At 41.9% G+C, this 13,500-nt stretch overlaps 1 protein-coding gene across 4 annotated transcripts in view; it reads left to right on the top strand.

Annotated features, from left to right (window-relative positions):
- The window catches only part of ccdc88ab (coiled-coil domain containing 88Ab), a 105,472-nt gene that overhangs the window by 14,781 nt on the left and 77,191 nt on the right, over positions 1-13,500 (top strand). For all 4 annotated transcript variants that reach the window (XM_084076749.1, XM_084076751.1, XM_084076748.1 and 1 more), the window contains exon 3: positions 8,387-8,495. In XM_084076749.1, the coding sequence (XP_083932875.1) occupies positions 8,387-8,495 (109 nt within the window). The remainder of the gene's footprint in view (positions 1-8,386; positions 8,496-13,500) is intronic.

Raw genomic sequence — 13,500 nt, 5'->3', positions numbered from 1 at the left:
GCCGGCCCCGCCCACAAGGGTGACAATTTCTGATGTCCCAATATCCAGTTTTGTTTCCAATATATCAATAAACACTTCTGCCAAATTTGGCGCTTTAATCACAAAATTGAACGATTTTCGTGCTACGCCGCCAAGCTAAAATGAGTCATACGTCATATATATGTCATAGATCACTGATGTCCGAAATCTACATAATATGGATCATCAGCTCAGACATGGAGATCCACAAATATGGGATCAATGTTTGTCCTTAATTGACTGCCTAGATCGAGTTAACTCGATATTAGCTTTTCATCACTTGCCTGCCAAGATCGATTTTAGCAAAAAAAATTTTTTTTTTTTTTTTTTTTTTTTACTTTTTTTTTTTTTTTTTTTGACCCAAAGACCAAGGAGATATGAATTTTCGAAGATCTTTACTCTCATCCACTTCCTTGTTAACTTAAAACTTTAAAATTTTGTATCTCTGCTCCTGAGTACTTTTCTTTTTTTCATTGAAAAATCTCTGGCATGAATAACAATAGGCAGTGAAAATAATTCAGGGAGTCAATGTGTTAAGTATGCCGAATCTTGCCGATGACTGTAATGTATTCAAATGTGGACTGGCGACTGAATTGCCCACCCGGGAATCGGGATCAATAAAGATCTATCTATCTATCCAACAATGTCAGCATTTTCTTAGGACATCAGGGATCCCTGTATCTCCATATTTAGTAGATCGGTCATATGCTAGTAGTGGGTACCACTCTCGGTTCTTGAGAACAGGTACAACGGGTACTCTGACAAGATGTTCACCGACTTACCCGACTTGCATTGAAAATAGCCAGTCTACAAGCTCACAAGTCACATCGGATGGCAACACATTATTATCTTGTTCAGTAGATCGGCTATTTTTGTTATTTATATCTGTCGTATGACTAAGTATATAGGGCTTAAGTGGTGTTAGATGAACACAGTGCCTCTTTCTGCTCCTCTCATGTTCTCCTTCACCTCCTCTGCTGTCTCGTCCCCTTTTCTCTCCCTCTTTCACTTGTTCCCAGTCTGGATACTTCATCTCCCCCCGTGCATCTCTTTCACACTGCTGTGTTTTGTTTTCAAGGACCCCTAGTTTGATATGCATTTGATTAGGCCACAGACCCACATTTAAAAAATCTAATAGAACCAAATGCACCCTTAAGGTAAGGGTCCATTTTATTTGGTTCCATTTTTACACTCTCAGAGGTAAAGACCCGTATTTCCTCAAGGACCCCCCGGGGGGTCACCGGACCCCACTTAACCACTGTTCTCTTATCTAATTCCTGCCACTCTCTTGTTCTAGCCATCCATTCCTTACCTCCATAGCCCACCCCACCCCTCTCTCCTCCTGTTTTCTTTGAGCAGCATGCTGGTGTCTTTCTTGTATTTCTACGGGACTAGGTATTTACAGACATATTTGGGATTCCAGCTGGAGTGAAGCAGCAGACCTGTGTGGTGCTGCTACTGTCTGCTGTGCTACTCTCTCTCTGCTGCTACTATCTGGGTCTTTAATATCAAAGAATCCAGAACATCAGGGGGGCAAACATTAAGCTTAAGTTATAAGTTGTTGAAGAATAACTTAAGTTTCAGCTGAAAAATGTGATGTGGTTTTGTCAATCCATTTGGACCCTACAGTGGTCCCCGGACTCAACATTGAGAACCAGTGATGTAATTCAATCTCTCTCTCTCACTCTCTCTGTGTGGATGTGTGTATAAGAGTCTCCGACAGGAAGTGACTGCAGCATAACTTTAGGAGTTGTGTGTGTTTATGCGTTGGACCCAATACGACCAGGGAAGTACATGTAATGTGTGTTTATGTGTCAGACTCGGACCCCATACGACCAGGGAAGTACAAGTAATGTGTGTTTGTGCGTCGGACCCCATAGGACCAGGGAAGGACATGTAATGCCCCAAAGAAAAGGATGCAGGAATAGGGTGTCTATTAGCGGGCTGTTTCAGACCCCTTCATCTAAACTGCTTCGTCATACATGTTCAGTTACAACAGACTCAAACATGATATTTGCCTGAGAATATCTGAAAAGTATATACAAGGCGTTGATAGTGCTAAAATCTAAAACCATACAGTGTAGGGTTTATGTTAAGTCAACAATATTGTGATATAAAAAAATATAAAACTTTGCTTAATTTCTGCCTGTCTCATAATGATCTACCTCATTAAGGGAGAAAATACCGTTTCAAATCTAAAGGTATCAAATTGTTTTGTTCGCCATTTGTCTCATATCCATATTGATGGATCATGTGGGTAGTAACTACTAACAATAATTAATCCATGTTATCAGTGTTTCCCTAATAAAGATATTGAAACACAAATTTCCAATCCGGCAGGACAGAGTTTAGTCATGGTTCCCCTAGGGCCTAGAAACCAGTTTGGAGGAATGGGAAGAGGCCCTGTTTAAGGACACAGATAAAGGAAAGGCTTGTAGAGAAAAGCTAATGAAAAGAAAGGACGAGCAAATGAGCCAGAGAGAGATAGGACTCCTTGCATTGATGGGATTCTGGGCTGTGCTTGTATGCATCTGTGTCCCCCAGGGAAAAGGGTTGTGGGTGAGAAAACTGAACAACTTGGAAGGTGTCTATTTTGAGCATGTCATTATAGACACAAATTGTAAAGAAAAAAACACATCTGCTAGCTCTCAGTGAGCTTGTAGATCAGCTAGTTTCACAGGAGGACACCTATAAGTTGACATGACCCTATGAATTGTCAACCTCCAACATTGGTACTTTTAGGAACGTGTGTCTGCCGATAGACGATTTAAGATGGAAAACAGCACTTATGGACATACCAGTACTGGTTACTGCAGATAAAATCTGTGCCCAAATATATGGTGATTGGACACACGAATACAGTCGTCTTGCTAGCCGTTTAGGTCTAGCTGTGTGACTTACAAGTCTCCCAACAACAACCCCCACATTCCTCTCTGCTATTCGCCTGTTTCTATCTCAGATGCACGCACTTACGCATGCACACACACACACACACACACACACACACACACACACACACACACACACACACACACACACACACACACACACACACACATACACACACACACACACACACACACACACACACACACACACACACACACACACACACACACACACACACACTCTCACACTCAAATACTCAAACACACACCACCCCCTGCTATGTTTGGACAGCATGGCTTGCAGCCTCTATGCCTAACGCGTGGCCAAACATGCTCCCTTATTGTGTGTGCGTATGCGCGCCTGGGCACGCATGCTGACCCTAATGTACCCTGTCATATATAGGTTAGTGCGACTCTTTTACTCATCCAGCCAATCAAGGACAGGAGAAACGCCCCCTTTGGCCCCAGGCCTCTGTATTAGCCCGCATTGACTATGGATGACAGCACTGTCTGTCTGTCTGACTGACTGACTGCCTTGCTGACTAATTGTCTGTGTCTGGCTTTCTAGCTTATAAGCTGTCTGTCTATATAGTGATATTATTACCAGTTGCTGTACTCGTAAGCCTAATTCATACTTAACCACTTGAACCCTAGCGTCCTTTTTCTGGGGTCGAATATTTGTCGCGTTGTGACGTGTTGTGAGCTTGTAGATCTTCATTTTTTGCTGAAGCGATTTGGTGTTGATGGGAAAAAAGGAGCGGACCTAGTACATAGCCCTGGTGGATCATCCCCAGTCTTCTAAGTATAAAAGGTTTAAATGGTTAATTGTATGACAGGGCAATGTAGCTTTTTTCACTTGCTTAAGTTATTTTCAGTATGCTCATGATTTCGTCACACGACAAGATGTAAATTCGTCTTCATGGTAATGCAGGAGAGCATTCTCTGGAAGTTTTGTGCAAATAAATACCACAAAAGAGCCCATTATTCACATGCCTGCAGACCTGCACGTGCACGTGGGGCTTTGTCGTGTGCTGGTGTGTGTGTTTATGTTAGAGAAAATCAGCGAGACAAAGCCAATGGGACATGAAGGAAGATTGTGACGTTTTTGTGGCTGTTTTTTTGTACGGCAGCCATGTTGTTGGCTCCCATGCTGCATAGCGATGCGGCTGTGGGAACTGTGAATGGCCAACTCTCAGTCTCATTCTTTCACGCTTAGCCCTCATCCTGTCAGGATTACAGCCCCCTTTTTGCTTTTTAATTGAGGGGTTAAATAAGACCCCCTGCGCAGCTCTCAATGGAGCTTTGTGTGTGTGTGTGTGTGTGTGTGTGTGTGTGTGTGTGTGTGTGTGTGTGTGTGTGTGTGTGTGTGTGTGTGTGTGTGTGTGTGTGTGTGTGTGTGTGTGTGTGTGTGTGTGTGTGTGTGTGTGTGTGTGTGTGTGTGTGTGTGTGTGTGTGTGTGTGTGTTGTAGGGGAGATGGGGTGGTCACATGACAGTGTTCATTCAGACCAGCATTAAAGGGAACACATATTCCACTGATTAGTACTGATGATCAAAGTGTGTGTGTGTGTGTGTGTGTTCGGGGGGGGGGGGGGGGTTATGTATTGGGTGGTTGGTTGCTGATCACAGGACCCATTAACACACCCACAGTACAGCTGATTCCCATAAAATGTTTCAAATGACCATTCATTCTCAACAGCATGAACCTTAAGAGTTATTCGATCTATTGCTTGACAATTCATCTAGTTCCAATGGATTTCATGTAGATAATGGGAGGATTATCTGGTTCTAAGATAAACGGAAAGGTGTCGTCTCTTGCATCTACTGTCAAACATAACAGTGCTATTCTAGAGCACAGATGCAGACATACTATAGGCGCACACGCATGACTGCATGTACCCTACACACTGCATGCATGCACACGCACGCGCACATCCACATACAGTATAAGATCCCCTCCCCCCATGAGTGCATGTTAAATGACCATGATATATAGGTCGGACTCGTTGGATGTGTCTTGTAAGAAAGATGTACATATAATAAACCAGGCTTTTTCCCCCACAGAGTGACCAGAAAATATCAAGTGATTTGACAAAAAACGGGAAGGTTGACACTGTAGAAAGATACTAGTAACTATAGTAACTGCAGAGATGTGTGTTCTTTATCAGATGGTCCTCCTGAGTGACAATGAATTCAGACAGTAGCATCCATTCCCTAGACAGTGGTACTGAATAGGCTACTGTGCTCGTTTCCAGTTAATAAGACTTTACAGGTAGGAGATGATCACAGGCCATTGCAGCCTTGTTGGTTAGTTTGAATGACTACTACTGTACTTACTTTCTGGAGACCCTCAACAACCTTTAACCACATTAACCCTGGTGTCCGTATTTTGGGCATGTCATTATAGGCCAAAATTAGGTCTCTATAATTAATTTATAAGCTACTCCATCGTACAGCGTTGTAAACGGTGAAACGTTGTGAGCTTGTCGATCGGCTATTTTTCGCGGCGCAACAGTGTTGTACGAAACAAGCGTAAGTGGTTTACTTTTCCCAAGATACCCATCAATGACCCTTTTTACTCGTTAATCATAGTCAATTATTAGGAGTGACAAGGGAGGACAGGATCAGAAATGACTACATTAGAGGATCAGCCCAGGTTAGAAGGTTTGGGGATAAAACAAGAGAGGCGAAGTTGAGATGGTTTGGACATCTGGAAAAGGAGGGATGAGGGGTACATTGGGAGAAGGATGCTGAAGATGCGACTGCCACGTAAGAGGAGAAGAGGAAGGCCAAAGAAGAGGTTTATGAATGCCGTGACATGCAGTTGGCATGAGTCACCGAAAACGGAACCAGATGGAAACAGCAGCAGGAAGAAGACTCACAGTCAGTTACAAAATTAGGCAAAGATCTTTTAACATTGGAATATAGCAAGAAATGTTTGCATAGGTACATATGTCTGTTTGGATTGCTTTGGATAGCAGAGTGGAGAGATGGTGATGTGTGCAATTTGGAATGTCTCAATACAGGCTCACTTAAACATGTCGACACCCGCGACAGCATCAGTAGTCACGCACACTCCCTAGAGACCCCTTGGGCAATACAGTTATACAATGTTCTAGTAGGACACAGTTTTATCTCTGAATCTGACAAACCGGTACAAATAGAAGATCATATTCATCCAGGTTCTTTCCAGAGGGCTGATCAATCAGACCTCTACTGTATGTACTGTACTGCAATGTACCTTCATTTTTGATTTACTGAAATCAGACCTCTGAATGTCTCAGGTTAGATGGGACGCACACAACACAGAGTTGAAGCACCACATGCACCACTCAAATCAATCTATATCAAGCTATCTATTAACCACTTAAACCCCAGCACGTATTCTGGGGAAAACCTTGGCAGAAAATACCTGATCTACAAGCTCACAACGCGTCGCAGCGTGACGTAGCTCAGCGAAGATATTAGAAGACTAATATAGAACCCTGAGGGAATCCGGTCAACCAAGTATGTGGTTTAAGTGTTTAAAGCAAACAGTTCAGTTCCCTAACTTCCCTTACATTCAAGCTGGTTCCAAATATAGACAATTTACTTATGTACAGTAACATCACTTTCCTGAATTTTGCAATCTCTTTGAACTTCCTGTATGCCCTCCCTGAGAAACAACATAAACTTGCTGGTTATGAGATAATCAATCTGTGAACACATTTTTTTCTTAGTTTTTGCCTCTGGGGGCACCACCTCCGAGACAGGAACTCGGTTTGTCTCCTCCCCTTTCTTAGTACACTTCCTCCCGGGTGCTTCTGTGTTTATTCCTACTAACAACAACCCTACATGTTTAGGGCAGTGGTGCTGACAGATTCTGCAGTTAGCAGAATCTGTCTTGAGAGAGCATGAGCTAATTAGATACAGCTAGCCTCCAAAGAATATCCATAAGATTTTGTTTTCTAGTGGTGTTTACACCGGTCTCACTCGTCTCCTAGCAACAATGCAATATTTATATACCACCATAGAATGTACATATACCATGTAAGTAAATAAATAAATAAACTATCTATCTTTCTTTATCTATCTATCTCATCTACTAGCAATCAATGTGCCATTTCCCAGGTTAAATAGCCACAAACAATATGTTTGTGTAGATGTTCAGGAATGGTTAGATGGTGAATACTTATTGATCCTTTGGCAAATTAAATATGTACATGTATGTGAATGACGGTACAAATTCCATTTGTCTATTGAAGAAAATACAGCATGTTGTGTTTTTTTGTACATGCAGACTTACTAACTTTCAGACATACCCAAATGATATGATGAAGTTATTTATTTAAAGCTTCTGGATAGAAAATGGTGGTGGTTTTGCCATCTGGAGACTGACTGTACTTCATACTGTTACCATTTCCAATGCTGGAACATCCAACATAGATCTGACCAGGAGTGAAGCAGCGTGACTGGAGCATCTGGACGTTAAGATTACATGCGTAAATCATTATTTTGGGGCAGAATATTTCTAGGGTACAGTATATTGTATTTATACTGTATATGATATATGATGGTTGGGGAATAGGGAACATGATGGTTGGAGAATAGGAATGCTTGGTTATGGGGATGTTGATAGTAAAGTTGTTCATTGCAAGCCTCTGTTTTGGCACAGGCACAGGTATGGGCGTGGCATGGGTGTTTTGGCATGGGTATGGGTGTGCCATGCTGTGTTTTGGCTGTTTTGGCATGGGTGTGGAATGCCCTGTTTGGTATGTTTTTGCTGTGGGTATGACATGGCATTTTAGGGGGCCGTGGCTTGGCCTGGGCATTGACCTGATGATGACCTTTCCTGCATCATATTACAACTACTGTTTATGCCCAATCCGACCTGTGGGCATGCCATTTTAAGGAGGCGTGCATATTGCTTTATTGGCTTTTATGCAGGTGCGCTTGCAGCCTGGGTTTTATGGTCAATCCAACCTGTAGAATTCACTCACTTCAGATGAAAAATACTTTTTCTGACGTGGAACGTGATTGCCAGAGACTCGCCACAGTGGCAGTACCTTGTGGAGGAAGCTGTATGGAGCACCTCCCTGCCAGGTTTGAGTGGATCAGCCTTTTCCATGGACTCCATCCCTCCCAGAAACCCTGGGGTGACTGTAACTGTATAGATATGGCACTGACTTTATATAAAAATGTGCCCATTGTCACCCTGCTGCTAATGCTGACAGCCTATTGACACTTTCTCATACAGGGCATGTCTAAATGACAAAGATGTGCAGTATATAATCTAAATCTACAAACGCAGCCTTCAGAATTATGCATATCCATTTTCTCATTATGCTGTATTGTTTCCCACAAAAAAAGCAATGAAACTGTTTACACAGTTTTATTGCTTTACAATTTCATTGCTTTAAAATTTACTTTCCAATCTACTTTCCATAAATGTTCTACATTTCTCACATGTTTTGTTAATAATATTCTGTCTTGATGTTTGCAGAAATCCCAAAGCCAGTGTCCAGAGGACCAACAAGAAAGTAAACAATGATCCCACGCTGCGCATCCAGAACCTCACTATTCTCATCAGACAGATAAAAAGCTACTACCAGGTAACCACATGTCATCTTGTTTGTCTTTTAAAAGCATGTCATATTTTCAGGTCTACCGTAAGGTAAAGACAGACATTAGTTCTGCAGTGAGTTCACGTTAAAGGTCTAGATTTCAACTTGAGAGGTGTAGAGCACTGGTTCCCAAACAGTGGGTCGGGACCCATCTTTGGGTCACGGGTCAATTTTTATGGGCCGGGAGTAAATACCCCTTTATTTTTTTGTTTCCTACATTTAGCTTTTAATTATTATTATTACAAAAGAATCCCCAAAAATGCAACATTTTTCACTAGTTTGGGTCCTGGGCAAACATCTAATTTCTCTTTTGGGTCTCGAGCTAAAAAGTTGGGGAACCAGAACCAGCAGAGTTATGGCTATGATGAAAATTATGACTTTGTGCTGAGTTTTGAAAGTCTACTGTAGCTCTGCTAGAAAGTTACAAACATGCAGCTCCAATGTAAACAATACACTATACTCCCAAGATTCCAAGGAGGTCACCTCCCCATCCTAACCAAAACCAATAATGAGGTATTCCTGGTCATGATGTGTACGGTCAAGTTCACTGTTATTTTAATAACAGACCTACGCTGCTAAATGCCAGGGTTGGTCTCTTGGGCTGCAGCAGTCAACCGTGCTGCATCAGTGGCTCTTAAGTTAGTAAGTGGAGTTGCAAAGGAAAATGCAATCACTCTCCCAACACAAATCAGAACTGCTAGAGACACAGACCTGCACACGTGCATACATATATATATATATATATATAGATGCATACATACACCACACGCGCATAAGGCACGGCAATATAAACATTTTAGTCAGTGGTAGTAAGTGTGTGTCTGTGTGTGATGTGGCATCCTGACCTCCATCCAGATGTTAGCCAGGGCTCTGTAAACATAGACGTCAGACGTGCTGTTACACACACTCTCACACACACACACACACACACACACACACACACACACACACACACACACACACACACACACACACACACACACACACACACACACACACACACACACACACACACACACACACACACACACACACACACACACACACACACACACACACACACACACACACACACACACACACACACACACACACACACACACACACAGAGATGTGGTTCTGCTTCTCACGCTTTGCGTTATTAAGGTCTGGGATGGATTTAGACTTAAAGTAATACTGTGCAACTTTCTAAATTATACAAACGTTTTTTTGCTATAATATTTCACTGGTAAAGTTTTCACAATAACCATTCCACACAAATGTGTTTTTTAACTTCTTTAAATACCATTAAACACTATTTTTATCAGACAAAATGTCATAGAACCGGAAATGTCTTTTTCAAGAACACATTCTGGGTAGATGTTAACACATTTCTGTGTAACTGAATATCAAATATTCTGTTTAGATCTGGTTTAGATTCTGGTAACCATGCCATGTCAGTGTCAGTTTATTTAACCAGGTCATCAGATCTTACTTTGTTGCTGAATTTATGGCTTTGATCTAAGAGAGCAACCTACAAAGAAAATAATCCTTGTATGTGTACTTGGCTGCTAAAACAGATTGTGATTCCAATCCTAAGCCTGTGCAAATTTGGACTTGAAAGTGTGGTCAGAAAGACGTGACAAGATGACAGTTCCACGGCGTGTTGAATGTGGCCATGTCTTATCTGTGATTTATTCACTGTTCAGTTCTGTATCTGGGTCCTGGCACGTGACCGATTTCACCGTCGCCACACTTAATCATTGTCATTTGATCCTTTTATCTTAACGAGCTGCAGAAAGACTGAGAGAGTGAAGGGGATGTGGGTTCTAGAGATGCGCGTTAGATATATGGAGGGAAGGAAGAAGCATAACATGATGGAGGGGGCTCTGGGTTTTCTGATGACAAGAAACAGTCTTCCACTTGAAGCAAGACCAGGCTGGATAGCAGAATTTTCACCATTTTCATGGTTTGAAAAAAAAGAAGAACCTGTATTCCAATGCATCCTATGTATTAATTATTTAGTCACGAAAGCTATTGTTCATTCTTTTCATTGGTTAAATATCTCTAAAACCGACAGACAGACAGACTTAACCACTTTCAACCGGGCGTCCATATTTTGGGCATGTCACTAAAGACAAAAATGTTCAAAAATACAAAGTAATGAACTAGGGGAAAAAACATGTAAATATGGAGATACATGGTTTATGCGCGACAACAATTATATTTAACAGAGATGATTATATTTAACTTTAGGACTGTTGAGCAGGAAGTAAAATGACCCAGTATGCTTGCTGTAGAAGGACTTTAGGAATGTTAGTGTCTCACTACATTTTCAGACAGACAGATAGACAGAGAGCTTTCCCACGCTACAGACTTAGGACTGTGACTCTTCCCTCTGGCTACTTTTGACTCTCTGCAGAGGAAGTTTGTCCATCTCCTAACATGAGCTATTTCTGAATGCTTGGATGGAGAAAACGGTAATTCAGAGGATTATAGAATGAAACCTTGTATTGGCTCAGTCACTGTGTATACACATTTGTTATACGTTTATAAAGTCATTTATAACCCCCCCCCCCCCACACACACACACACACACACACACACACACACACACACACACACACACACACACACACACACACACACACACACACACACACACACACACACACACAACTATAAGTGTGGCAATAAGTTCAACTGCATGTCCATCAGTTAGCTGCCTAATCAGATCTCAGATGTTGGCTCTAGGCAGCCAGCTAATCACCCCCTGGTCATCATGTTTAAACAATCGGCCTATTGTATTAGCCTTAACATAATAAGCCTTCAAAAGCTCCAGCAGGCCTGTTCAAAACTACGTATCACAGAGTCAATGAGGAGGTTAAGTACTGACCTGCAGTATTTGTGGATGACGAGGTGGCGATTAGGCTTAAGAACATTAGCTGGCATTTAGCCATAGCCACTGGTCTTTTTCACACTTTATTCTTAAACCGCTATAGCAATGGCAAACCAACATGCTATTGATATGGCAAATGTAGCGAATGGCCATGATGATATATGTGTGTGGATTGTGGAATGCTCTGACCATTTAAATTGTGCTTTTATTAGAATTCTATGAGCAGGGCAAGAGAGGGATCCCTCACAGGGACATGGTGGTAGAAGCTTCATCCATAACTCCCAGCTGTTTTAGCTATAGAAGGACAATGTGGTGCCACAGTGAAGCAATAGCTTCCCAATCAATATTTGATTAATCTTCACTGGCTGGCCCTTGCCTGTGTTTGTTTACGTCACGGTCACACTTATTGTGTCAAACCACCAGGGTACAAAAAAGCGCACACCCTCTTCTTCACACCTGTAAAACTGTGAAGTGATAATAAAGTTGATTGTGATTCTTCTGATTCTGAAGTATTCTGGCACCCAAAAACACCTGCAGCTTAAGACCTCCCTGCTCCCCCTTTGCCCTCCCTCTTTGTGTCTCTGCAGCATGTTGGTTACCTCTGAGGGTCTTAACCAGCTTCTGACGCCCACTCAGTAAGCTGGTAATGAGACGGGTTAGCCCTACTGGGAATTGGATTTAGACAATAGCGTGCATTTCCGACAAAAGTGGGAGGCTTTTTCGTAGTATGGATCTTGGAAGATTAGTTCAATGTACCACATGCTTACCCCCATGCACGAGTAGACATGAACAGAGGTCAGTTTTCTGAATTGATGTTTAAAATGGCTTTCATTGTCTCTTTCCTCTCCAACTCCTCCTTCCCAGACAATCACTGGACTATCGGTAATGATGTTTTTAGCTGATTATCAGCCACAGTAATTGCCACAATAAACAGCTCAAAGTCTTCGGATTGGGCATAAATCTGTTTAGAAGCCAAGGGTGAAGACCCTCGACTCTAAATTGATTGGGACGCAGGAAGTTAAGACACACATGTCACCCTGGCACTAGACTGAGAGAACGAGCCCAATCGATGGTCTTGAAGGGCGGATCCAAACCCAGGCGCTGTATTGAGTATAGGTAATAAACCATCTCATCTATGACACGATTGTGTCCTATTAGCCTTTTTACCCGCTGTGTATCATTCGCCCTGTTGGCACACAGAAAATGTCATAATTTCTGTTACCGTTTTGACATTAGAGTTTGATGAGCCACTGCATAGAATGAGAGAACAAGGCCAGCTCAGTTGGGCCGGAGTGCAAGCACTCACACACGACTCCCAACAGTTCTTCAGGATCTAGTGTTCTACTGTCTTCAGGAGTCAGTCCTTTGGGACACATTGACACAACTTGGTTTTAATACTCTCTCCTCTGCTGGTCTCTCACCCCCTATTTCCATTGTTTAGTTTTTTGTATTTTTCTTTTCTGTTTTCCTTTTTTGTCAAGTAACTGTTCTCAAATTTCCACAGGCCAGATGAAACAGAACCAGTTTTGGTTCTTGAGCGTAATGGACTTAACAGGCCTTTAGTTAACTGCAGCTATATCGCACAGCACTTTGAAGGTGGATTTAGAGCCAGCTTGACATGGTTGGCTGCGTTATCTGATTTGAAAAATAAATCCTATGGTTCTACCCTAAATTCAATGCCAGGACTCGCTTTAAAGGAAGACAAAAACGTTATTTATTGATGATTAGAAATAAGTGGTACAGTCTACTGCGTAATAGCACATAAATACCACAATATTCCAACTTCTATTATATTTGGCTTCATGCTATATATATATATATATATATATATATATATATATATATATATATATATATATATATAGTATTTGGGTCCTACTGTAATGTGTTTTAAAGTTAGTGATCGTTCTCTCCGTGGAGATAAACTAAGGCTACAGCAATGACCTTCTAATGTTGTTGGACCCTTCCCCAGAACAGGGCACCAGTAGTGCCCTCTTTCTTCAGAGTTGCCTTGTTTCTTCTTGCGAGCTGCTACTAACGGTACAAAGCCACTTTCTTTCTCTACTGGAAGATGAGTGAGGAAGGGACGTTATTGAGTTAATGATCTAGCTGAGT

The sequence above is a fragment of the Gymnoscopelus microlampas genome (genome assembly GCF_963454915.1).
Source record: "Gymnoscopelus microlampas genome assembly, chromosome: 13".
Lineage (NCBI taxonomy): Eukaryota > Metazoa > Chordata > Actinopteri > Myctophiformes > Myctophidae > Gymnoscopelus > Gymnoscopelus microlampas.
This window is presented reverse-complemented; position numbering and strand designations above follow the sequence as displayed.